At 61.1% G+C, this 25224-nt stretch overlaps 2 protein-coding genes across 6 annotated transcripts; one reads left to right on the forward strand and one right to left on the reverse strand.

Annotated features, from left to right (window-relative positions):
• Positions 1-58: 58 nt before the first annotated feature.
• PCSK7 (proprotein convertase subtilisin/kexin type 7) lies at positions 59-19892 on the forward strand. Of its 4 annotated transcripts, none has more exons than XM_037409749.1 (16): positions 59-133; positions 1218-1697; positions 2163-2297; positions 2709-2874; positions 4818-4908; positions 5729-5783; positions 7562-7700; positions 8288-8388; positions 13231-13398; positions 14475-14582; positions 15590-15692; positions 17970-18126; positions 18280-18374; positions 18541-18634; positions 18961-19078; positions 19244-19892. In XM_037409749.1, exons 2-16 carry the CDS (start codon positions 1230-1232, stop codon positions 19652-19654), a joined length of 2409 nt encoding a protein of 802 aa, XP_037265646.1. In that variant the 5' UTR covers positions 59-133; positions 1218-1229; the 3' UTR covers positions 19655-19892. The 4 variants fall into 4 exon arrangements, with proteins under 4 accessions (XP_037265646.1, XP_037265649.1, XP_037265648.1 ...); XM_037409752.1 differs by having other exon boundaries at positions 13231-13338; XM_037409751.1 differs by lacking the exon at positions 59-133 and adding an exon at positions 616-893.
• Positions 19893-21160: 1268 nt separating this feature from the next.
• Positions 21161-24983, reverse strand: TAGLN (transgelin). Of its 2 annotated transcripts, none has more exons than XM_037409754.1 (5): positions 24398-24983; positions 22595-22776; positions 22285-22462; positions 22093-22195; positions 21161-21849 (listed from the first exon to the last, which is right to left on the reverse strand). In XM_037409754.1, the coding sequence occupies exons 2-5, from the start codon at positions 22772-22774 to the stop codon at positions 21708-21710; spliced, it is 603 nt and encodes a 200-aa protein (XP_037265651.1). In that variant the 5' UTR covers positions 22775-22776; positions 24398-24983; the 3' UTR covers positions 21161-21707. The 2 variants fall into 2 exon arrangements, with proteins under 2 accessions (XP_037265651.1, XP_037265650.1); XM_037409753.1 differs by having other exon boundaries at positions 22595-22794; positions 24398-24980.
• Between the last annotated feature and the right edge of the window lie 241 nt (positions 24984-25224).

Here is a 25224-nt window from a genome sequence, read left to right on the forward strand (position 1 = left end):
AGCGAGCGGCGGCGCAGAGCGGCGCGGCCGGCCCGCGGGCGCCCCTGCCGGGGGGGAGGCCGCGCGCCGCGGCCGGATGTGACGTCGCTGGCAGCGGCGGCGGGCATCCGGCAGCGGCGCCGGCCCATGCCCGGTGAGTGCCCGGCGGGACGGGACGGGACGGGACGGCCGGGGCCCCTGGGCCTCGCTGGGGCCGGGATCAGCGTCTCGGCGCTGCCTGGAGGACGGCCCCGCGTCCAGCCTGGGCTGCAGGCGGCCGGCCCGGCCCGGCCCGGGGACCGGGGCAGCGGCCCGGCCCGGTCCGCTCCGGTGCTCCCGCCCCGAGCACCTGCCTCCGGGCTCCGCGCCCCGGCCCGAGGCCGAGGCGCTCTGTGTCCCCCCGGCTCCCTGGTGCTGGCTGGTAGCGGGGGGCGCCGAGGCTGCCCCGGGGGGCTGCGGGGCTCCAGCTAAAGCCGGGCAGCTCAGCCCTTCCGCAGGGTGGGAGGCTGGAGCTCGGTGTCCAGCCGAACCGCAGCTGCTGAGCTGCCCAGAGAGGGAAGAGCCCGGGGTTGGCACTGAGGGGGGGCGGCGGGGGGCGTCGAGCTGTGGGGGGGCATGAGGGCACGCCGGTGGATGTGGGAGCAGGGTCTGGGAGGGGCCTCCCCCGTGCAGTGCCATGGCTGGTGGAATGGGTATGGGGCCGGGGCACGGTGGCCGTGGCCACCCACGCCAGGTGCAGGTGAGTTCCTCCAACCGTCGAACGTGTGAGAAACCAGCTCGGCGGGGCTCCCCCAGAAGAGGAACCAGCTCTTGGCCTCGGGTGCCATTTGGGTTGTGACACTTCTCGTGACGTGCATATCTGGGGAACTGCGCATCGGTCGTTTCTTGCCAGTTTTCCGCAGTGCCAGGCCACGGTGAGAGAGGGAAGTGGCCGCCCCTCCACCAGGCAGCAGCGCGGTGTGCTCTGGCCCCGGGCCACCATCCCGGCAGGCAGGGCAGCGATTGGGATCGATCCCTGCCCGGCCTGGGTGTGGCCTCCCAGTGCTGCGCTGCTGGGAAGGAGCCGCCCTGGCTGGGCTTTCCCCAGAAAGGAATCTCTGCTGTGCCGGCGGGTTGGTGGCCAGCCCAGGTGTGCTAGCGCTGCCCGCCAGGAGCCGTGGGGCTTTCACGGGAAGCTGTGGCCACCCTATGCCTGATCAGAAGAGGTTCTCACTGGTTTTATTTTCTGCTGTTTGCAGCCCGCCTGTCTGATGCCGCACTGGAAGTGGAGGGTGCCGCTATGGAGCACAGGGATGGAGGCCACACTCTGTATCCACACGTGCCTTTGGCTGAGTGCCACCTGGATCCCCCTCACTTCATCAGACGGACTGGCCTGCGGTGAGGAGCGTGCTCCTGGCACTGACGCCCAGCACAGCAGGCTGACGTGGGCTGTCAGCTTGGATGCACCTGAGGAGGAACTGGAGCAGCGGGCAGAGGAGCTGGCCCAGACTGCGGGGCTGGTGAACATGGGCCGCGTTGGGGAGCTCAGGGGTCATTACCTCTTCACCTACCAGTCTGACGGCCATGCGGCAAGCGAACATGAAGCAATAAGGAGGTCAGTGGACACTTTGTTTGCACAGCATGACAGCGTGCGGTGGCACTCGGAACAGAAGCTTCTGAAACGCTCCAAACGCAGCCTGCACTTTAATGATCCCAAATACCCCCAGCAGTGGCATCTGGTGAGTGGTTTTCTGGCTCCTGTTGTGCTAGCAGGCTTGGGCTGCTTGTATGGCTGTAAACGAGCTGTCACGTGGCAGATGAAACAGTCGCTTTCAGTCCTTGCAGCAAGGAGGAAGCACACCAAGAGCTCGCCCTGCCTGCCATGTGTTCGCTGCAATAATGGGAGGAGGCAGCTCCTGCCGCTGGCTGTGCACCACTGGTGCTGGGGTGGGCAGAGGGGTTTTGGCCAGAGCATGCTGTACGGTTAGCAGGCTGGAAGCACGGTGTCAGCCCCGTGGCGCTGGGCGCTCTGCTTTGTGGCTCAAGTGACTGTTGCTCACTGCAACAAACAAACATCCCGTGACTATCCTGTGACGACTCCTGGTGCTCCTAGCCCAGCCCCAGCCCCGCACATCGTAGCCAGCGTGCCCAAAAGGTCTCCTCACAGCTGACCCACTCCCCTCGCTGTCCTTTCTGGTGCTTAGAACAACCGCAAGAGCCCTGGGAAGGACATCAATGTCACGGGCGTCTGGGAGCGGAATGTGACCGGGCACGGTGTGACGGTGGTGGTGGTGGACGACGGCGTGGAGCACACCATCAAAGACATACAGCCAAATTACGTGAGTGCCAGCTCTGCAGCAGGAGTGTGCAAGTGCTTGGCTGCCAGCAGAGCCCGACCCGCGCTGTCACCCTGGGCTCAGCCAGGGTGGGGAGTGCCAGCAGCAAACCTTTCCCTGGGAGATTCTGCCCCCGAGTTGCAGGGTTACCAGCCTCTGTGCTACGTGTGGGAGGTAGCTGCTTAAAGGTGGGAGCTGGCCTCCCTCTGGCCCACAGCAGCTGCTAAAGCCGCCTCTCTTGGTCCCTTCCCTGCAGCAGCAGATAGCAGTGTTGAGCTGCAGCCCTGTGTGGAAGCAGCCTCTAAGTTCCCGTGACTTCCCATCTGGGTTTCAGCCCACGTAGCATGCTCTTCAGTCCTTTTCCCAGAGAGAGGAGGGCAGAGCCCTGAGTCATGGCTGTGGGTCTGTTTTCAGAGCCCAGAAGGCAGCTATGACTTGAACTCCAACGATCCTGACCCTATGCCTCACCCTGATGAGGAGAACGGCAACCACCATGGGACCCGCTGCGCCGGGGAGATTGCTGCTGTGCCAAACAACAGCTTCTGCACGGTGGGAGTTGCCTACGGGAGCCGCATCGCAGGTACACGCACTCTGTGGCACCCTGATGTGCTGCACTCATGCCCGGCTTGTCTCATCTCCAGTTCTGTCTCATCTCCAATTCTGTGGGGCTGGGGCAAAGCTCCATGGGAGGGGTGGCTTGGCCCAAGTGGCTCTGAGTCAGCCGGTGCCTTGCTCAGGCTGGTAGGTCTGTCGGAGGGAGGAACTGGTGCCTGCCTGAGCTCCTCTCCAGAGGAACCAGTTGCTGGCAGAGGAATAGGTGTGTGCTGGGGCAAATTTTCCAGAGTGCTCCCAGCATGCCACCTGCCCAGCCACAGAGCTTTCAGCAGATGCACAGCCATGCCGTGCTGCCTAAACCAAGCAAACATGTGACGACGCGCCCGCTCTGGTGCGGCACTGCGGGCCGTATCTGGAGGCACTGAAGAAGCAAATGTTTGCCGATCCCCCGCGCTCCCCCAGCCCTTGGTCTCAGCTCTGCTTCACGTGGGCAGATGGGGGACAAAAGTCTGGCTGCGCATCTCCTCTGCAAAGCCAGGGAACATGCTACTGTGGCCTTGGCTGTCTCCAGAGCTCTCACGCTCTTTCACAGAGGAAGGTGATATCTCTGTGCCAGGCAGGATGCATCCCGGGCAGACCAGAGGATGATGCTGCCATGCCACGGCCTGGGATGGGATTCTCTCTGTACCTGGCAGATGGTGCCGTGCTCCCCGGCTGGGACAGTGGGCTGGGGAGCAGGTGGGTCCCGGGGTGTCAGCAGCGTGTGGGGGCTTGGGAGCTTGCCCGAGGGCACTGTGAGTGGCTTGGCTCCCTCCCTTCCTCACCCCAGGGGGGCCCTTCCCTGAGCAGCCACCCTGATTGTGGGGCACAGCAGGATCCCCAGGCTCCAGCCTGCCTGGGAGGCTGCGGGCAGGCACTGCTAGCAAAGCCCGGCTGGCAGAGGGAAGGATGAGCTCATAGTTTAACAGCAGCACGGTGAGTAGGGAGGGTTTACCCTGCGCTGCTCAGGCGGGACCTGGCACTTCTTCAGGCTTCAGCTCTCCAAAGCTGTGCCCAGCCTTGCAGGGTGAGTACAGGGGGGCAGCCTCAAGCTCTGCGGGGGACAGGGGGGCTGCCCTGGCAGAGTGGGAGTGCTGGAGCCAGCGCAGTGCCAGCCGAGGTGGGGAGAGCCAGCGCATTCCTAGCTGGGCTGCTCTGCACCTCCCTGGGGTGGCTCAGATGCAGCAGCAAAAAGCCACGTGTGCTGTGTCAGGCAAGAGCTGAGATGGGTGGGTGGTTGCACTGTTTATAAACAAGCTTAATTGAGGTGTGTGCCTGGTTTCCATTTCAACATCCTTTACCAGCCTAAACTGTGATGCAAAACAGTGATTACCAGTGGTTTGTGGCACTGAAAACTCAGCCTTGAGCCTCCATTGGCTTTGCTGGAGAAGTGACCTTGCTTTCCTGGTCTGAGCACGGTAGCTGGGGTGTCCCGCATCTCATGAGCTCTTTCCTCAGCAGGCAAGCGTGCCGTCCATCCCAGAGCTATGGCTGGCTGTTTGGTGACTTGGAAGGGGAAGCAATCACAAAAAGCAGCAGGATAATTGAGGGTGGGATGTTAGGAAGTCCCTGGGAAGCAGCACTCTGGGTAGGGGGGCTCAGGGGAGCACAGGAGTGAGCCCAGCTGGTGTTTGGCTGCACTGTCACTGTCACCAGCTTGGTTCTGGCAGTAGGACCAGAGGACTTGCTTGGCAGAAAAGCCATGTCCAGCAGAGCACTTGGAGCTCTGCGTGAGGGTGCACCTACAATCCCTCATGCCCATCTAGCCGCTGTGTACTGATCTGCAGGGTTACAGCTCCAGGAGATCTGGTTCTGTCAGGCTGGGAGAGCGAGTGACGCCCGTGTGAGTCTGCCAAGGGATTTGTTTACACTGTTTATACAGCTTGCTTTGATCCACTTTGGTCATGTTTGTTGTCCTTTGTCCTGCAGGCATCCGAGTGCTGGATGGGCCCCTCACCGACAGCATGGAGGCCATCGCCTTCAACAAGCACTATCAGATCAATGACATCTACAGCTGCAGGTGAGCCCCAAGGGAACCCCGAGCCAGACCACTCTGACATCCAGTGAGGGGCCATGGGCCCTGCTCTGCCTGGGGACAGGGACAGGGTCACAGCTGGTGGCTGAATGCTCACACCAGCTCCTCTCCTTCTGTGGCCCCCGCTAGCCTTGAGGCACCAAAATCAGTACGGCTTTTGTGAGTCCTGCGAGTGTGCCTGGCAGGCAGGCTGCCAGGTGGTGGGTCTGTCCCAGAGGGAACACCCTGTCTGCCCCGCTGGGCTTGGTGCCCACCTGTGCCCTGCAGACAGGCTAGCTCAGGGGCTCTGCGCAGCTGAACCTCCAGGGGGTCTGCAGCCGGGCACATACAGTGGTGCTCTCTGTTACTGCTGTTACGAGTAACACCAGTGTTCCTGTTACTGGAGAGCTGGCTCAGGCTGTGCACAGCATCTACAGTTGTGAGGCCATCTTCCATGTGCTGCTGCAGCACATCCCACGGGCTGGCTGAGCTGGAGGGGGCACTGTGCCCCCCGCTGTGGTCAGGGAGCCCCAGCTGAGCTGTGTGATGGGGACTGGAATGTATGAGAAGCTGGTTGTTAAACAAATATCAAACATTTTGTCCACTGGAATCTGACCCAGGGGCACAGTGCAAACATTACAGTGATATCCCAGCAGCGAGGGGCCAACCTGATGGATGGGAAAGTACAATGCCCTCTGATCCCAGTCGTGGTGCTGGGAGTAGCTGGTGGCTGCTGGTAGCTCACTGTAATGGCAAACTGTAATGGGAGGAAGAGTTGCTGCCTGCGACTCCTGGGGCTGTCACTTCATGGTGTCTGTCTTTGCAGCTGGGGTCCAGATGACGATGGGAAAACTGTGGATGGCCCCCATCAACTGGGAAAGGTAAAAATAGTCCCAGCAGCACAGGTCACTCCTGGGCTGGCCCTCCAGTGCTTGTGATTTCTTGCCTGCCTGGACAGGCAAGGAGGGACATTGCTGTGCCACAGTGCACGTTTGTTTGCTTCCATTGCTGCCAGCAGAGGTGTTGCATGTTACTGTGTGGTGGGGAGAGGTGACGCTGCTGCGAGAGGGAAGCGTTCAGACAGTATTGGATGAGCTTTCCAAGGAGAGGCTGGTTCCAGCAGAAAAATGCTCTTTCACAACCTGTGGTATTATTGTGACAACTTGTGCAACCCAAGGCATGCTGTCTGCTCAGGAGACCAAGTGTTCCCAGTGCTAAGGGTGGTTCTCAAGGCAGGCAGCGTGCCTTCAATTGCTCAGAGTAAATAAGGGGCTGGGGCGATGGCTGTGTTTGGTGTCAGTGGGACTGCAGGGAGAGGAAGAGTCAGAGCTGAGGCCACTCCTTCCCAGGCCATTAAGGGGTTCTTGCGGCGCCTGTACTGCAGCACCGCTGCAAAACGCACCCAGCCTGCCTGCGCCTGGCTCCTGCTACCCAGGTGCCGCAACGAGGGGTTGCTGCAGGGGCCCCAAAACTGACACTGGGATGTGGTTCTGCTTAATTTCTCTTTTGCTTGGCAACCTTTTGCTGTACTTTGCTAACCGCAAGATAGCAGTTACTGTGCTGTTCGGAGCAATGCTGACAACTGAGCTATCAGTTCATGATGACAAATGGTTTCCAGTTCTGCAAGTTAATTTATTCTCTTCCTGCGTGCAGAGGCAGCTGTAACAAGCTCTGGGACACAGAGCACAAGCAAAGCTTGCTTTACCTCGGCAGAGCATCTGCAGGGCTTTTGGCTAATGCAGTATGTGCCTTCACCTGCCAGAGGGAGGGCAGAGGAGGAGGGTTGATTTCCAGCGGGATTGCTTTCTTGCTTGTCCATCAGACACATATCCTTTCTCTAGGTGGGAATGATGTCTGTGCGAGGTGTTGGCCTGGAAATGTGCTTCCCAAGTGGGGCTGCTGTAGTTGTGTTTCTCGGCAAAGGCAAAGCTCAAGTGTATGTGGGGGCTGGTGCCTTGCAGAAGGGCAGCAGCCACGTGTGGGTAGTCTCTGTCAACAGGAAAGCCTTGATGCTGCAAAGGCAGCTCCGGACTGAGCCCTGCTGAATTTGGGAGGGCTGGGCCTGCTGTTCTTCCTCTGGAGTTCAAATACTGGCCAGTCTTTGTGCTGTGATTGCCTGGAAGGTTGCTTTTCCTGTTTTTTAACATAGGATTAGCTTAATACCATACTGAGCTATAGGCTGGCCATTCCCAAATGTTGGCCACATCGCTGCCTTTGTAACACACTCGCTCTGGAATCTTGCTGTCTGGTCATGGCTGTAACAGACACAACTCTCTAACTCTGCCAGCCGGGGGAAATACGGCCCGGAGGGGTTGTGGCCGACCCTGCTATCACCCCCAGTATTAGGCAGGGCTGGTTGTTGAAATCTCAAAGCGTGGACTTTGGTTGCTGGATGGGGATGCCAGAACAGAGCTTTCCAGCACGTCCTGTGCTTTTGAGCAATCTGCAGGGCAAATGCTTCCCCAGCTTGGGAGAGGTGCACGTGTCTGTCTGCACTTGGCTGAGCAGTGAGCTACACTGTGAGGTCTGGGAGCACCCTGCTCCCCCTGGCTCACAGCCACGAGTACCAGCCGTGGCTGCTGGCAGAAACCCTCTGGGGTCAGCAGGGAAGGGCCCACCTGCCTACGTGCCCTGACCAGTGCCGGTTCCTTCTCCACAGGCCGCCCTGCAGCACGGCGTGATAGCGGGTCGCAGGGGCTTTGGGAGCATTTTTGTCGTGGCCAGTGGCAATGGCGGGCAACACAGCGACAACTGCAACTATGACGGTTATGCCAACTCCATCTACACTGTCACAATAGGTGAGTGCGTGTGTCTTCTGTCTCATTCCTTTCTAGCATGGAAAACCAAGATCGTGCCAAAAGCACAAGACCTGCCCAGCTGTGGAAGGTGGCTGGGTAGTGGGAATCTGTGGGAAGGCGTCTGTCCTCTGGGAATGAACATGGCGGTGTGCAGAGGTGCAGTGGGCTTCAGCCCTCGAACCTGCAGTTTCCTTTGGACCTGCAGAGAAAGAGGAGGCCGGAAAATTCCTGCCTGCGTTCAGGCCTCCATCGCTGGGGCTGTGACAGACACGCTGCCATGTTGAGGGAGCGACCTGAAATGCAGCATTCCCACCATGTGTGTTAGAAAAGAAATGTCTAATCCTCTTTCTCAAGGGCAGAAGCTACATGAGGGGTAGAAGATCTGTAGCACTGTGAAAGGTTATTCATCTTGGCTGCCTTTCCTATAGCCCTTCCAGCCGTGCAAAGTACAGGCTTGCTTTTCCTGCCCAGCTCCCAGCCTGTGAAAAAGCACAGCTAGCAGGATGGGTTCTCAGGGGCTCATCACCTTGTAGTTTCAGCAGTTTAAATGAAACTTCACACAGTCGGTGCCTTTCACTTTTTCCCAGGTGCAGTGGACGAGACGGGCTCCATGCCGTTCTATGCTGAGGAATGTGCCTCCATGTTAGCAGTGACCTTCAGCGGTGGAGACAAGATGATGAGAAGCATTGTGAGTACCACACAAGGCGGGTTGCCTTGCCCTGTGCTCTGTGGGCCACACCTGGCTGCGAGGCTGGTGAAGGGACAAGCCTCTGTGCGTTCTGATTGCCACACATCTGCCTTAGGCTGGTAGTTGGGTTCCTTTGTGAGGCAGGAAATGAACATGCTTTTTGTCTATGTCCTGCATAAATAGTGCTCTGAGAGGGAGGTTCCTCTTTCTAGTTGTTCCTCGTGTCGTCACCGTCTGTCAGCCTCTGTCAGCCGTGACCCTCTGCAAGGGTGTTCACAGGCATGCTGAGTTCCTGGCCCCAAACGCAGATCGTGCGTGTGTCATGTTTGCCACCTGAAGTGCAGGCATATGTCAGACTGAAAGGGACAGGGCTGCACTCCCTTATCTCCCTGCTCTGTGCTGCTGGCACCTGCAGGCAGACATCTTCTGGGACAGGGGCTGCTTGGGTGACCCCTAAGAAATTCCTCTGCACTGTGTCCCTGGGAATGTCATCCGGGGATCTGCCTCGGCTCAGCCCCAGGGACAGCTGGCAGCAGGTAAGCTTGTTCCCAGCTCTGTGTGTCCCCTTTGTGCAGCAAAGGAGCAAGGCTCCTATGCCACTGTGGGCTTTCCTGAAGAGGAAGGGGCAGGGGCGGCTGCGGCTCAGCTTGGTGTGGGCTGCAGCACACCCTCCCCAGCCAGCCCCCCTTGCCTCAGCTCCAAGGGGATGCGGGAGCACAGACAAGCACGGAGGGCTGGGAGCAGCATCGGGCTCTTTAAACTACTTGGCCCCAGCCTCTTCTCTGTTCTGGCACATGTGCCTCTCCAAGCTGAATTTTTCAGAATATTTTTATCGGCTTTTCCTTTTTTGCCAAAAAATGACTACTTGTCAACAAAATGTCCTTTTTGCCTGAGCCAAGCAGCCGGTCCTGTTTTCACCAGCCCCAGGCCTGACCCAGTGTGTTCCTCCCTTGGTGCTGGTGCACTCGAGGGGGCTGTCAGCCTAACCAGCCCAAATGGCTGTGACCCATTCCTGTCCAGTGGTGCCAACGGGGACTGCAGAGCCCAAACCACCCTGGGGCAGCTTGGGGTAAACATCCCTGGCCCCCAGGCCTGACTGATGGGGGTTGGGTTGTCCCTGGTTTGGCAGGCACTGGGAGGATCTCCCATCAGGACAGGCAATTCCCAAAGATGCTTTCCTGGCAAAGCCGATGAGGCAGCGAAGTCGCAGAGGCAGATCAGCACCAGCAGTGTGTGCTTGAGGGTCTCGGGGCGGGGGGGCGGGGGGCCAGATGGATGAAGGATGGTGCCTGAGGTGCTCCTTTGAGCAGGGACGTGCGGCTGTGGCTTTCTACCTGCCAGAGAGGAGCTAAATCTAGGCTTGTCAAACAGGCTTCCCTGTGTGCTGAGCAAACCAGGGGAACAGGGAGAGCCTGGGTTCCTCAGCCACCTGGTTGGGACTCTGCAAACTCCTCTTGCAGTCCAGAGCCAGGGCAGGAATTCGTGCCTAAGTAGAGCATGGTGCAATCTGCCTGGAGCAATGGCTTGACTCATGCAGCAGGGAAATCAAAACCCAGAATGGAGCTAATTTTTCCTTTCAGAAATAACTTCAATTGTCCCAAACTGGTTTGGAAGCTACTGATGCTAGGAAAAAAGGAAACTGCCACCAAGCAAGGGCTCTGGTGCACGTTCATCAAGCATTACAGGTTTCTGGGTTTATGTCCAGCTTCCCCCAAGTTGCTGCTGGCTCAAGTGCTTTGAAAGTCTCAAATGCCCCTTCGTTTCAAATACGGGCCTTGTGGGACACTAAAGCAGGAGCTGATACTCAGCTGGGAAGCCAGGATGAGATGCCACAAATAGCCTAGGCACGGCAGGTGCCAGAGAGCTGTCCTGTTTCTTTGCAGTACTGCCATCGCTCCTTTAGCAAGCCCGTGCCCTGTTAAAACTTACACCCCCCTTTTTCTGGAGGATTGTTCGCTCCGAAATGCCCTTTAACTGTGCTTCGGTGATGCCAGAGTTAACTTCTCAGCAGCCATCTGCTGGGTTTTTTTCTTTTACCAGACTATAAACTTTGTGTGGTTTCCTTAATGGGAAGAATTTAATACGGCTTCTGGCACTCACTGCATTTCCTACTGCAAGTTTATGCTGCTCAGGGTGTTCTTTGTAGGACAGGCAGCGTCTGAGAGCAAGCTGGAGTTGTTAACAGCTGGCAAAATGTTACCAAGTCAAGTATAGAAGGCAACAAAACCTACAGCTTTTGGCAGCGCAGGCTCTCTCCCCGTGGGGGGGGGCATGGGCAGACGGACACATTCAGTTTGCAGTGAGGTGGCATAATTTGGGAACCTCCCGATGCCTCTTTTGATGTTCCGTGTGCTTTGCACAGCCCTGTGCAGTCCCTCTGCAGAGGCTCAGCTGTGCCGGAGGGATGCTGTGGTCAGCAGTGAAGATGAGGAAGGTCCCAAACTGTAACTGTTGTGAGATTCCCCCAGAGTTACTTAGTTCAGGCCCAGTTCCTGTCTCTCCAAAGGAGAATATCTGCATTCATCGCTATTCAACTGGGATGTGTTGTGCCTGAAGTGCGGGTCTCCCAGGACTCTTTGTGGTGAGCTTGAGGTCCCTGTGAGTAGCAGCAGTCTTGAACAGCAGCAGCTTGTTTGAATTTGTATTTTGTATTTGACTTCGTAGGTTGTATTTTGGTTCTAAGTCAACAACCGCTTTGTGCATGTGTCCAGGGTACCCTGGAGAGCGTTCACGGTGGTCGAGTTTGGGGGGGCTGCGCCTCTCCGTGAGCTGCTGCTGGTTTTCCTGCATGGGGTGCAGAGATGCCACCTCCAAAGCCCCAGGGATGTTGACTGAAATCAGAAGCTTCTTGCAAGAGCTGCTCTAGCTTCTGTAGCTAAGCTGGCTGCGAGCAGGGGCAAGGGGAGCAGTGCTTGCGTGGGATGCTGCTGTGCCTTGGCTATTGCTCCCGTAGGCCAGAGCAACCGTCCACGGTCCAGCACAGCGTAAAGCTGCTGTTCCTTATCCTCAGCAAAACACTGTGCAAACTGGCTGTAAAGGTGCTTCTCTGCCCTTGGGCTGGCAAGAAGCTGCCTGAGCTGCCTTGCTCAGCCCCACACTGGACTGTTTGTATCCCAGCTCCCAGCTCAGGGCTGTACCTCGCAGCTGGGGAGCTGTGGTGTTGTCCTTCCCACCTTGTACTGTTTTTTTCTGGGTGCCCATGTCCTGGCCGGGAACTGTCTGGGAAATGTTTCCAGGCTTTTCAGCAGCTAATCCCTGACCCTCTCCCCCTGCTGCTGCCCTGCCCCTGTTGTTGTTCTGGTCTTGGCTGAGGGAGGGTGATGGGATCTCTGGGTGCCCCTCCTGTCTCCCAGCCTGATCTCAGCAACCACAGAGAGAAAGAAAGCTCGTGTGCTGCAAATTCCTCCCTCCTGTCTGGGGGGAAGCTGCCCGTGCGGAAGAGACAGCTGGGAGACAGGCAGATTAGGCACGGTTCATGCAGGCAGGAGGTTAAGGACCACGTCACTGTGTCTTTGCTTGGGACGGGGAACCCATGGGCATTCAGACAACTTTCTCGTTTTGTCTGAAAGCTTTGTACAGAGGGAGTCGGACTCTGGGTGCTGGCCTTGGCGCGCTGTTTGGACTGGGTGCTGCCCCACTGCCCCAGCTCACCTTTCCCTGCCTGTGTTTCCCTGTGGTCACGGACAGGCAGGAGGTGTCCCTGGGCAAGGGACAGTGGATGCTCAGCTGTAGTCCCTAAATCTCTTAGGACGGTGCGTGAAGGTGCAGAGCGAGTGTCTGTGGTCCCCTTTAAAGGCTGCAGCATGCCTTGGCACAGTGCAGAGAAGCCCAGCTCTTCGGCCCAACAGTGCATGCAGCAGTGCTCTCCCTCCCCTGCCGAGGCTGTCAGGCTCAGATTCCTGCTCTATTCCAGACCTCACCCCCCTCCCCTGCTCAAAGGCTTCTGTTCACCCGGGGCAGACCACTTTGCATTTCGACAGATGCACCTGGCTGCCTAGCGGAGCGGGGAAGGGTGCTGCTGGCCGCACCACGCACCCTTGTCATCGCCGTAGCAGCAGTGCAGCAGGGGCAGGATTAGCTCCTCTCTCCCCCAGGACAGTCAGCTTGGCCAAAGGTGTGCTGAGGTGGAGAAGGTTTTCACCATCCTCAGCAAATAATAACCAGGCGCTTCAGAGGGCCCTTGGTGCTGGAGGAGAGGGCCAGCCAGGGGGACCCAGGCTGCTGGGGAAGAGAGCTGCTGACTCTGTCTTTTCTCCCCTTTCCCAGTTTTCCAAGCATTCCCCTCATGTGTCCAGCCAGCCTGGGGGGGATCTTTCCTCCTCATCATGCTTGTGGTAGAGCAATAGCAGTTACGTGAGCGTTGCGGATGGAAACGCGTGAGCGGTAGACCAGTGCTGCAGGGCTGCCAAGAAAACCCACCAGCTTGCGCACCACGCTGCACGCCCTTGGGGTGCTCACATGGTAAATGGGGATCCCGGGCTGCCCTCGCTCACAAGCTCTCCACCATCTGCCTTGTTCTCTGCCAGGAGCGTGGCTGCTGGCCCCGTTTCTACCTGTTGTGCTCGAGTATTGCTCATTTCTCAGCTGTGGCCAGGATGATGGTGGGGGGCCTCAGAACCGCCCCCATCTATCCTGCCCTTTGCATAGCGGGGGGGGCGCGCTGTCCTGTGTCCCTGGGGCTTTTGCTGGCAGTCGTGTTGCAGGCTGAGCATGGGCTGCCGGTGGAGCTGGTGTGCCAAGGGCATGGCTCAGGGTAGGGACTGTGTGCGTGGCTGCTCGAGTACCTACCCTAGCATGGCAAACAGTGGCCTGACAGGAGGCCTCTCTCCTTTTTCTCGGAAGGTGACAACGGACTGGGATTTGCAGAAGGGCACGGGCTGTACAGAGGGCCACACGGGGACCTCAGCTGCCGCTCCTCTTGCAGCCGGGATGATCGCACTGATGCTGCAGGTACGGCCATGTCTGACCTGGCGAGATGTTCAGCACATCATTGTCTTCACCGCCACCAAGGTGAGTGGCACTCCCTCCCTCCCTTTCTCCTGCAGCTGCCCCTCGGATGCTGCAGGATGGCTGAGGTCCTGTTGTGCACAACCTTGTTTATGTCTGCCTGCCCCTCTATAAATCTCTCAGTTGTCTGGCTCCCAGCAAAGGGATGGTGTTTTCCTCTCACCCCTTGTTCCTTCCAGGAATGTGGCTGAGGCATTTTCCTCTGTCATGATAATAAATGGGGTATTTGCTCCAGGAATGCCTCCATCTGCCAGCGTACAGGTCTTCCAGGGGCTCACCGCGCCTCGCCCACGGGCACCAGGAGTGCGTGTGTGTGTGCGTGCGGTGTGGCCAAGCCGAAGGGCCAGCACGTGTCTCTGCAATGCCAACCCGCAGTCGGTGGAGTGGGAAAGCAAGGAGCTCTGCCCTGCTCTGGCCTTTCCTCCAGCTCCAGAGAATCGGGCTCTTGGAAACGGACATAACAGAGAGCTCAGCAGCAAACACAGCCCTTCCTTTCACTCGGCCTCAGCTCCAGCGCAGTTTCACGGTAGAGAGCAAGGAGCGGGAGCAGACTGGAGCTGCCTGATTCCGCGTAGGGACAGGGCTTTTTCTGCACTCCTCTGGGGAGCAGGAGTCTGTCCAGCTGATACTGTACTCGCTTTGGCATAGGGCAGTGTTTTCCACAACTGCAAGCCAGCGTTGCCGGAGCACTACAGTGTGTTAAGTGATGGAACCCAGATCTGTCCTGGCCTGGCTCGTGTTGATTTAAAGGACTCCGTTCCTTCTCACCAAGCTTCTGCCATCCCACAGCCTATGGCTTGGTCAGCAGAGAGCAGCTGGGATGTTTCAGAGCAGAAGCATTTGTGCCCTTTCGTGCTGCTTGATTTCCTTTCTGAGGAGCTGGGAAGCCTGTTTGTCCTGGGACTTGTTTCAAACAAAGACCAACCTGTTTCTTTCTAATAAGGCCATGTGGGTTTGCCTCCCCACTCCGCAGGATGTTTCTGAGCCTCCTTCCCTTCAGGCCTGGCTCCCTTTGCTCTGGGTTGTCGGGGTGGCCGGTGTCCCCCAAGGTAATGAGAGTGCCCTGCATTTCTTTTCAGTACGAGGATCGTCACGCCAAGTGGGACATCAACCAGGCTGGCTTCAGCCACAGCCATCAGCACGGCTTCGGCTTGCTGAACGCCTGGAGGCTGGTCAACGCTGCCAAGGTAATTCCCTCCCTGTCTCGGGTGTGTCCAGCCGACAGGTAGAGCAGACACAGCCCAGTGGCGGGGACAGCTCCTGTACTGGCAGCGCTGTGGTGTGACACTGTTGCCGTTCAGGGCCGGCGCTTTGGCCATCGTCCCGCCAGCCCTCACTGTAAGGCTGCTTGTGGTATGAAGTAATGAGGCTTTCGGCAATGCCTGAAACCTGCCCCTGAGCTGCTGCGCGCTCAGCACTATATATAGCCATGGGCGAAAGGCTTCGCTGGTGGGAGACAACAGCTCTGATTCATGGCGTGGGGAGTTTTGTCAGCAGCCCCAGTACCTTCCTCCCTGTGTGTGGGGCTCCAGTGAGGGCGTGATGCCCCAAGGAAGCAGGACGTGCTCGGCTGCCAGCTCTGGGCTCTGCACCCCGGGGGCTGCTGGGGCTGCCACGGGAGTGGTGTGGTCAGAGCAGGCAGGGGCATCCCCATCTCTTCCTCCCTGTGCCTCCAGTTGCCTGGAGACCGGGGCATATCCCTTTGGCACTTGGTCCTCACTCATGCATAGAGCACCACGCAGCCACGCTGGGTCACTGCTGGTTGTCAGCAACACTGCCTGCCTCGCGGGGACTTTCAGGCTGCTCTCTCCTCCTGCAGGCCTTTGGGTTCTGCTACGTTTCCTGCCCTGCTGCACCTGGGGATGAAACGGAATGGCTTCAAGTAACTGCTCAAAGCCACTCGGGTGGTGGCAGAGGCAAACCCAGAGTGGGGGAGTCTTGACTGGTCCCTCTAGCCCACAGTCAGTAGCTCTTCTTCCACTGTTAGGCATGCAGGCACTCCTTCGCAGCCCGTGCGTGCTGCCTGGGTTTGTGCGCCACCGCAGCGTCGGCAGAGGCCCAGGCTGGGCCCGTGCCCACACACGTTAGGTGTGCTATGGACAGGAGCAGCGTGCCGGGGTGGTGGGAAGTTGAGAGACGGATGTGCGGGGAGGGTGCACCCTCATGCTGAATCTTCTTGCCTTTCCCCTGACAGATCTGGGAGTCCGTCCCATACCTCGCCTCCTACGTGAGTCCTGTGCTGAAGGAGGGCAGGAGCATCCCGTTACTCCCACAGGAGCTGGAGGTTGCCTGGAATGGTAAGAGCAGGTGTGCCACGTGAGAGCACATGATTTTACACACCAAGTCCAGGGACCCAGCCCATTCCCACCGGTGTGGGGTGCAGCCGGGCATGCTGACAGCTTGGCAGGGCAAGCCCCAGGTTGCACGAGGCTGCGAAGGGGTTAAGTGTTGGGCTGCCTGGGCTTTTTCCTCTCTCTTTCTGCTACTTTTCCCCAAGGGATCTGTCTCTGTTGATGTGGTCCCCTCCCCATAACTCTGTCCCGTAGATTGATGTCTTTGAGGAGCAGACAGGCATTATCGAGCATGGCCAGGCTGGGCAGCGGCCAGACCTGCTCCGCTGGCTTTGACCATTTTAGGTAATGCTCCAGCTCCCGACTTGGCCGGCCTCTGTCCACATAAACAAGGCGCTGCTCCGGCTGCTACCAGTGGGAAGGACAGCTCTGCCCCAAGTCCCTCCCGGCCCCGCAGCGGGGCCTGGCTCTCTGGCTGGGCACCGCTTCTTGCACCGAGGCTGGGCTACCAGCCCCCTCCCCGTCCCACCGGAGATGCTGTTCCAGGGGGCCTGGCCCTGCACCCCTCGCTGCCCCAGCTGCAGCTCCTGGCAGAGGTGCTGGGGCTTGGCAGCACCCGGAGCTTTTCCCCAGGACAGAGGACCCCTGGAAAGAGTTGGGAGCTTGGCAGGTCAGCACCCCCCTTGCAGGTGGTCCTGTCCCTCCCCTCCTTGCTGCAGACTGAGGAGATGCTGGGCAGGCGCTGGGCACGTACTCGCCCTTTCTCCTGTCCCTGCCTGGCTGGGCTGGTCCAGCTCTGCAGCACAGTGCTCCCTTGCAGGTACTAGCACCGAAGGGTGACAGGGGTGACACCCTGCTCCTCAGACTGGCAGTAGGGCTAGCCCCACTGCTTGAGGAGAGGGTTGGGTGTGAAGCAGCTCCCTCTGCCCTAAAAGGAGTTGTGAGCTGAAGGGTGGGCAGCAAACAGAGTTTGGGAGAGGCAGAAAAGAGGCTTTGGAGAATTATGCACAGAGGAGTGTGTGGCCAGGGGCACTGCTGTCCCCCAGGTAGGGCAGGTTGACTCTCAGTTAACCCTTTCCCCATGTGGCCTCAGGGAGCATGCTGGCCAGCAGCTGCAGGCACGCTGCCTGGTCCTGGGATGCGCCCACCTCCCCTCTTGGAAGAGGCTGGAGAACACCTGCCGCTCAGCCGAGAGGAGGCCAAGCCACAGGCTGAAATCCGCTCTGAAGCGTGCCGAGGTTTCCTGTGCTATGATTAGCAGCTCTGGGGCTGTGAGCACCCGCGGAGCTGCGAGTGGTTTGCTATGGGATCAGGGAGCCTGGACACCAGGCTTCTTATCCCAGTCCTCTTTCCGAACCTGGCTCTGGTGTAACTGTGAGTTCAAAGCAGCCTCTGGGGGTGCCAAAAGCTGGCACAAATCCAGGGCAGGAAGGATTCGATGAAGGACGAGGTATTATTTCATTGCAGTGGCTAAAGCGCTCTGGGTGGGCGGGCTCCTGAACCCACAGAGTGAGTCAGGGCCAGGGAAGGGTTGGATGTCAGGGAGCCCACGGGGCAGTGACACAGGTCCTATAGGGAGAAGCTGGGGCCCCTTGTGAAATGAGGATTCGGCTGCAGGCAAGAGACTGCTGGTAAATTAGGGAGCAGAGGGGTGTGCCAGGGCCCCCTCCTCGTGAACAGAGGAAAGTGTGGGTTCCTGTCTTCTTCCTGCTCTGGGGGATGCCTAGGAGTCAGCTTGCCCACTGCTGTGCAGTTGCCTTTCACCCCTCCTTCCTCACCACCTACTCCTCACCCCTTTCTCACCATCCTTTCCATCCTGCCTGGTCCTGGCTTGACTCAGGCAGGGGACAGAGGGCACAGCTGCAGGCAGAGGACAGCCAGTACCTGGTGCCTCCCACAGCTCTGGTCCGGGAGGACCTGACAGCCCCTGGCCCACGTCAAGCAGCCTGAGCATGACGTGGTGTGCCCGGAGGGAGAGTGCCAGCGCACCTTTCCCTGTGCTGGCCAGGGAGGTGTGTGGGTGGCTCGGCTTGGACAGACAAGGAGGCTCCTCGTGGACCATGGACCAGGGCCAGGCCGCTGAGCACAGCACAGCTTTGCTGCCAGGCACTTGGCAGAGCCTGCCTGTGTGGGGTGTGACTGCCCTGGCTCCTGCCTCTTGCTGAGGAGGCAGAGACAAGCGTGTGTCCTGTGAAGTGGCACCGCAGCCCCTTAGGGCTGGCTGGAAGTGGGCGACTCCGTTCTGGCCGCCAGCCTCGGCAAACCCTGCCTTCCCTTTCCCAGTCACCACCACCGACCTGGAGCTCTCTGGCATGAGGACCCTGGAGCACGTGGCCGTCACCGTCACCATAACCCACCCCCGTCGTGGCAACCTGGAGATCCGGCTCTTCTGCCCCAGCGGCATGATGTCCCTGATAGGGACCACCAGGAGCATGGACTCGTAAGCACCGAGGGGGACAGGGTGCGGAGGCTCCCGCTGCAGGGCAGGGCACCCAGCCCGGCTGGCCCCGGGCAAGAGAGCCAGGGCCCATCCAGCCTTGTGGCTCAGGCTGCGTTGCCCTCTCATGGGTTGTTTCTCCTCACCCTTTGGCAGGGACCCCAATGGCTTTGCTGACTGGACCTTCTCCACAGTCCGGTGCTGGGGCGAGGAGGCACAGGGCACGTACAGACTGGTTGTCAGGGACATCGGTGAGTCCTGCCTTCCCGGGGTCCTTCATGGGGCGGTCACAGTAGCTCCACGCCATGTCCTGGGGAGCTGGCAGCTCAGTGCCTGAGTGGCCGCGCGTTAAGTCCATGCAGTGCCACCCATCCGGGTGGGCAAGTTCCCTGCTGGACCAACCCGTTCCTTCCCCAGGAGACGAGAGCCTAAGGCCTGGGACCTTGAAGCAGTGGCAGCTGACCCTGTACGGCTCCTCCTGGTCCCCAGCAGAGATGAAGGAACGGCAGAGGTAGGACACCACAACTCTGTCTTGGTGGGGAGACAGGAGGCGGAGGGCTGAGGGGCCGTATCCTGAGTCTCTGAGCAGGTGCTGCAAGGTGTGTGGCAGGGTGAGGCTGCAGCCTGGCTGCTGGTCCCTAGCACGGGGCACCGGGGTACCCTCAGTACACTTCACAGGGGAGCTGTGGGCTGTAGAAAACCGCTCTGTTGGCTGGGTCTGACCCAGGAGGGCAACCCTCATGGGGCGAGAGGCGCTGCAGACCCTTGGTGGGCATTTGGGACCCTCCCTGGAGCGGCCCTGCCTGCAAGGACCCTGATGGTGCCTCTGTCCCCCAGGCTGCTGGAGGAAGCCATGAGCGGGCAGTACCTGAGCAGCAACTTCTCCCTGCCCTGCCCGCCAGGGCTGGAGATCCCCGAGGAGCAGCGCTACACCATCACAGCCAACACCCTCAAGGTGAGCCTGCCTGCAGGCCGGGACACTGGCCGGGACACTGTCCTCTGCAGGAGTGGGAATCGGCCTCACTGATCCCCCTGGCGCCGTGCCCTCTCCTCTGGGCAACGGGGCCGGGCTCTGGGGTGGTCAAGGGCTTTGTTTCTTAAGGGGTTTCCTCCTCTGTAGACCCTCCTGCTGTTGGGATGCTTTGCCGTGTTCTGGACTTTCTACTACATGCTGGAGGTTTGCCTGACGAGGAACAATGTGGGGCTTGACGTGACCTGCAATGGCTCCACTGCCTGCAAATGGTACCAGCAGGGAGGGAAGCACAGAGCCCTGGAGAGCGGCCTGGAGATGGAGTCTGTGCCCCTCTACCGGGAGAAGGACATTGAGGACGTTGAGATGGAGTGTGAGCACCCGGAGCCTGCCCGAGAGGATGAGGGGGAGGAAGGGTCCTGGACCCCCACCCACCCCAAACTTCCCAGCAGTGGGAGAGCTGTGAGCTTCCACGAGGCGGCCCCAGCCGCGGCAGGGTACCTTGGCCGGGAGGCGACGGCCGAGCTCCTCTCGGAGGACAGGGAGCACCAGACATGCTAGCTGGGGCTGGGGGTTTGGGCTGCGTCCCTCCCTCTCGGTACGACCTTCCCGTGCACGCGCAGCAGAGACTTCCTGAGCCACCAAGGACTGTTGCCGTTGTGTCCTACGGAGGTTGGCATTGGAAGTGGCTCAGAAACAAGGAGAAGGAATGCTGGCAGTGGAAGGGGAGCTTCCCTTTCCTTCCCACTGGAAAGCAAAGCAAGCCTTAAACCCATTCCGAATGGAGCCTGCGCCGCAGCGACGCGGGGGGCTTCCCTTCGTGCGTGGAGCAAGGCCCTGTGACGATGGCTCCTGGGTGCGTGGCAGCCGTGGCAGAGCTCCTCATGGAGCCCCCAGCACGCCACAGCCCCTGTGGCGTTGTGGCACGGGGAAGAAGCGTCACTTTGTCCCTGACCTCTGCAGGGTGAGCCTGGAAAGTGCGGCAGAGCCCCGGCAGGAGCCTCTGCAGGCAGGGACCCCACAGCACTGTCCTTTTCCTGTCCTGCTGGGCTCGGAGCTGGCCCCTACCCACCAGTTACACCGAGCTTGGAAGCAGGGAGCCGTTTTGCCCATCTCCAGCCAGCGCTTGCGCCCTGTCCCCTGCGCTCTGCCCCTGCCTGGCCTCCCGCAGGCACCGAGCAGCTGTGCGGCTGGGGAGGGAGGCAGCAGGCTGGGGAGGGAGGCAGCAGGCTGGGGAGGGAGGCAGCAGGCTGGGGAGGGAGGCAGCAGGCGGCTGGGCTTCCTCAGCGTCCTGCGGGGGGGCAGGACAGGACGGGCTGCCCCTGCTGCGGCGGGCACAGAGGCACATGTGGCAGCACGAGCGGGCTGAGCCGCTTCCCCGGGCTGTTTCCCCACGGCACTGGGGCCTCGGTGTGTGCCCGCTGCCCAGCAGGGATGAGGCTGGGGGTGATGCCCGGTTGGGGCTGGGAAGGGGAGATGGAGTTGCTCTGGCAGTGGCTCGTGGGTGAGCGGGATTGGCTTGTTCATGTGTCTTTGGGTTCGTTGGTTTATTTTTTTAAAGCTGGGGTTTGTTTTTTTAATCAGCAAAGCCCTTTTGTGTAGCTTTCCAAATAAAGTCTGAAAAACCCTCCTCTCCCCAATCCATCACTCCTTTGCCCTCCCAACACTTTCTCGCTGTGGAAACGTGAGTCACCCAGCACCTCCCAGCCCCAGCGCCCGTGGGGACGGGATGCAGTGCCGGGGCGCTGGGGCTGCTCGGGGTCTGTGCCCTGATCCCTGGGAGCCGAGGTAACCAGGGCTGCTCCGGGCAGGGGGAGAGTGGAAGGAGTGAGAAGGAAGGTGGGTGCTGTGGCTCAGGTGGGAGCAGGCAGAGCCACCCTGCGGAGCCATCCAAAGCTGTAGGGAAAGCCCAAGCCCCGGCTCTAGTTTTCCCAGTTTCGGAGCTGGAAGAAGGAGCAAATGTGGCCCAGGTGCCTTCAGCAGCTTTTCAGGAGGGTGGCTTCGGCTTTCTCTGCACCGCTGGCCAGGGGTGACAGGGTGGGGAGGAAGAAACCTCCTCAGGCCACGCTAGATGAATAACCTTTTAATTTTGACAAAAACAAAGTACAAAACCGAGGCCAATTTTCTTTTCTCCCCGTTCGCAAGGGTCGCTGCAGCAGTGGCGCGGGGCTGCGGGCAGGCAGGATGGCTCCGGCGGCTGGGGCACGTGCCCTTCCCACCCCCCGTCCCAGGGATGGCGGCAGGGCACCCATGGGTGCCAGCGAGCGCAGCAGGGGCAGGGCCAGCTGGCGGTGGGGATCGCAGGGGTGTGCGAGGCCGGGGGGCAAGGGCTGCCTGGGGCACGGCGCGAGCGTGGTGGGGCTGCCCCCGTGTCCCCGAGGCTGGGTGCGTCACCATGCGCGGGGGCCACGGCTGGGCGCGTGCTGCCGTTGCTTGCGCTGAAGGGTCGGTTGGGCTGGCTGGCGTTTTCTTTCCAATAAATACCAATCGGTGAGGGGCGGCCACCGGTGCTTGGGTGGCTGCAGCGCGCTGGGCCGGGGGGAGCGAAGGCGGAGGTCCCGGCTGGGGCTGCTCTCCCGGCAGTGGGAGGGCTGGGGGCGGCGAGGGGGGCTGCCTAGCTGATGATCTGCCGGGGCCGGCCGTAGCTCATCCCCGCCTGTGATGCCCCCTTGTTGCTCCCCATCTGTAAGCCGATGACGTTCTTGCCCTCCTTTAGCTGGCTCTCGGTGAACTCCCGCTTGTGCTCCTGCGCTTTCCTGTGGGGTGGAGGGAGAGGCCATATGGCACCTGTGCCCCCCCAGGGCAGCCAGACCTTCATCCCCAGGGTGCCAGCAGCCTCCGTGCCCCAGGGGTGCCCCAGCCACCCACCCTTCCCCTCCAAAAGCTCAGCATCCTGCATCCACGTGCTCCAGGGCACCGCCGGGCAGTGGAAAGAGCCCACCCCAGGCAGCCACAGGGGTTGGGGGTCCCTATGCCCGGGCCCATGCTCCTCCACTTACTTCATGAACCAGTTGGGGTCCCCGTGGTAGTTCCCGTCGTTCTTGGTGACCGCCAGGCTCCCCAGGGCCATCAGTGTCCTCTGCACCGCCGCCATGTCCTTGGCTGCCGAGGGACAGCGGGGCGTGAGGATGGGCACAGCGCAGCGGCCTCAGCACCCCCCACCTCCGGCTGCCCCCACCCCCCACCCGCACCTTCAAAGAGGTCGACGGTCTGGAACATGTCCGTCTTGACCACACCATAGTCCTCGGCCGCCTTGAGGAACTGGGCGATCTGCTCCATCTGCTTGAAGACCATGGTGGGGGGGCTGTCAGGGATCTTGACAGGCTTGGAGCCGTCGGGGTAGAGGCTGTTCACCAGCCTGCTGAGGACCTGCCGGCAGAGGAGAGGCTGGGCTCGCAGCACCGCACACGCCACTGGCTGCGGGGCCCCCGACCGGCCACCCACCCATCTCTGGGGCCGGTGGGCGCCGTGGGTGCCCGCCCCCCCCCCCCCCCCACTTACGATGCCATTCTTCAGCCAGACCTGGAAGCCCAGGCGGCCTCGCTCGGGGCGACCCACCGCAGCCCCGCACTGCGCCACGATCCACTCCACCAGCCGGTCCTCCAGCTCGTCGTCGTACTTCTTCTCGATCTTGGACTGGACGTCCCTGCTCAGGCCATATGACGGGCCCTTGTTTGCCATATCTGCGGTGGGTAGGAGACCTGGCAGCGGGACGGGGACCATCAGGCTGCGGAGATGCTGTCCCCCTGCCCAGGGACACGGCAGCCGCCCCAACACCCTGTGGCATCCACCTCTCGTCCTGGTGCCGTGGGGATGTGCCCTCCTCCCAGCTCTTCCCTTGCCACACCACGGCCCTTCAGCTCTGCCCGGGAGCATTGGAGGATGGGCGCATGGCCAAGATCCCCCCAGCCTGCCCGGACAGAGGGTTCCTGTCTCAGCAGAGGTGCCTTGTCCCCAGTCCCCAACTCAGGCTGTGCAGGAGAGCAGCCTAATCCCCATCCCTGCCTGCTCAGGGTTGGCACTGAGGTCCCTGGCATGGCCGTGCCCCGCAGCTGGAGCAGCTGTGCTGCCCCACGGGCGCTGCAGAGCAGAGGGGTCCAGGTGGCAGGGTGACTGTGGCACGGCATGGTGGCCATGGCACGGCGGGGTGGCTGGGGCACGCTGGCCGTGGCGCTGTGGGATGGCCTTGGCACAGCGGGTCCCGGTGCCGAGGAGGAGCGCAGGCGAGGCAGGACCACGGCGGGAGCCGTGCCTGTGCCCTTGTAAGGGCATGCGGCGGGCAGAGATGGCAGGTAGCTGGCTGCAGGCAGGGCTGGAGGATGCCAGGGAGGATGCCAGGGGGGACTGGCACTGTGAGCTGGCAGCCAAGCCCTCAGCGGAGCTGGCCTCACCCACCCCCCCGGCTCAGCACCCTGCTCAGCATTAAGCCCCTGAGTGCCCGGGCTGCGCTCTCGAGGAGCTGTGTGCTCGGTGCCTGCACCCACAGCCTGCCCCAGGTGGGCTCACCCCGGCGGCCAGGCAGATGCACCCCGGCTCCTGCAGGACAGGCTCTGAGACCTGGCACAGCTCGGTGCAGCAGAGGACGCTGACCCCGCTTGCTGCTGGTGGTGCGGCAGCCCCCCACGAGCCCCACAGGCAGCCTGTGCCCAGATCCCGGGCACTGCCAGGCACGTCCAGCAGAGCCACAGCAAGCTCCGCTCAGTGCCCTGGCTGCCCAGTGCCCCGTGCCCTGGCCCATTCCGGCACAGGGGGAGTGCGTGCAGACCCCAGCCTCACCAGTCATGGCTCCCCTGGCCACACGGCAGTGTCTGTTGGCCACCAGCTGCCCCCGGCCCCGCAAGCCAAGTGCCCCAAGGCATGGGGCAGAAACAGGCAAGTGGAGGCTTGACAGACCCCCCCCTCCACGCTGAGCCCGCAGCCGCACAGCCCCGACGGCAGCACAATCCTGAGGAGCAGGAGCAGCACCGAACCCTGGGCAGCACCCCCAGGGAGCCACGTCCCCAGTCCGAGCACCGGTTTCCCCTCATCTGGGGAGCGGGGTTGCAATCCAAAGAGCAGCATCCACATCCTGGGGAGCGTCACCCCCATCCAGGGAACACCATCCCCATCCCGGGGAGCGGCATCCCAGTCGGAGCGGTGGAATCCCCATCTAGGGAGCAGGATTGCAGTCCCAGGAGCAACACCGACATCCTAGGTGTGGGGTCCCCATCCCGTGGAGCAGCACCCCCACACCAGGGGGTGGCATCCCCACCCCGGGCCCCCTCCCCACTGCACTCCCCCACCCCCCGCTGCAGCAGGACTTACAAGCAGCTGCTCACGGAGGCGAGGGGCGATGCTCTGCGCGGGAGCCAGCACACTGCACAGCTGGGAAGAGCTGACCCTGCGCTAAAAGGCCGACGCCAGGACAGTGATGTCAGCGCAGCCGGGGGGCCAACCCCCCCAGCCCTCCCTCCCGGGGCGCGCCAGCCCCGCGGCGCATCATCACTCCAGCCCAGGCACCATATTTGGGGAAAGACTCCGAAAATCGGTGACCAAGGCCCGTGCCCAAGCATTCCCTGCGTGCCTCCACCCCAGTGGGTTTGGGAGCAGGGAGGAAGCGGGGCCGGGGGCTGATGGAGTAAGTCCTTTTATAGCCAGGGCCGCAGCCACCGCAGAGGGTTTCTGCCCTGACTTCATGGCTGGTTTCCCCATGTGCTCACCACCGGGGAGCTGGGGCAGCCGAGCGGGGCTCCCCACAGGGCTGCCGTGGGGCACAGCCACCCGGGCAGCACCCACGGCTGCGGCGTGCCCTGCTCAGCCTGGCCAGGGCAGCGAGGCTGCGGGTATCCCGTGGGCACCGTGCCTGGGCATCCCGCAGCCGGCCCCGGGATTCCTGCCGCCCAGGCTGGCAGCAACCAGCTGCAGCGGGCCAGGGCACCGCGAGGCATGTAGCAGCCCTGGGATGCTACGGGGAGTCCCAGGACCCTTGCTGCCTGTGAGGTGGGACCTCCCTGAGCATCCCTACTCCCCCAGGGGCTGCCGGTCCCCCGCACCCCACAGACCTGCCCCCAGCAGCCCCCGTGCTGCACAGGGGGTCTCTGGTGCAGGAGGGAGGCAGCAGCGCGGCCGAGAGCCCCTGCGGCATCTTCCCT

Source organism: Falco rusticolus, chromosome 16, assembly GCF_015220075.1.
Source record: "Falco rusticolus isolate bFalRus1 chromosome 16, bFalRus1.pri, whole genome shotgun sequence".
NCBI classification, from domain to species: Eukaryota; Metazoa; Chordata; class Aves; order Falconiformes; family Falconidae; genus Falco; species Falco rusticolus.

What these genes read in the sequence shown, in the direction of transcription:
- PCSK7 (XM_037409749.1), top strand. Translation starts at nt 1,230, where the DNA reads ATGCCGCACTGGAAGTGGAGGGTGCCGCTATGGAGCACAGGGATGGAG. An exon ending in GCCCCCATCAACTGGGAAAG is followed by an intron (nt 5,784 to 7,561) that starts GTAAAAATAGTC and finishes CCTTCTCCACAG; the next exon opens with GCCGCCCTGCAGCACGGCGT. An exon ending in GCTGGAGGTTGCCTGGAATG is followed by an intron (nt 15,693 to 17,969) that starts GTAAGAGCAGGT and finishes TCCCTTTCCCAG; the next exon opens with TCACCACCACCGACCTGGAG.
- TAGLN (XM_037409754.1), bottom strand. Translation starts at nt 22,774, where the DNA reads ATGGCAAACAAGGGCCCGTCATATGGCCTGAGCAGGGACGTCCAGTCC. An exon ending in TCTGGCTGAAGAATGGCATC is followed by an intron (nt 22,463 to 22,594) that starts GTAAGTGGGGGG and finishes CTCTGCCGGCAG; the next exon opens with GTCCTCAGCAGGCTGGTGAA. An exon ending in GACCCCAACTGGTTCATGAA is followed by an intron (nt 21,850 to 22,092) that starts GTAAGTGGAGGA and finishes TCCACCCCACAG; the next exon opens with GAAAGCGCAGGAGCACAAGC.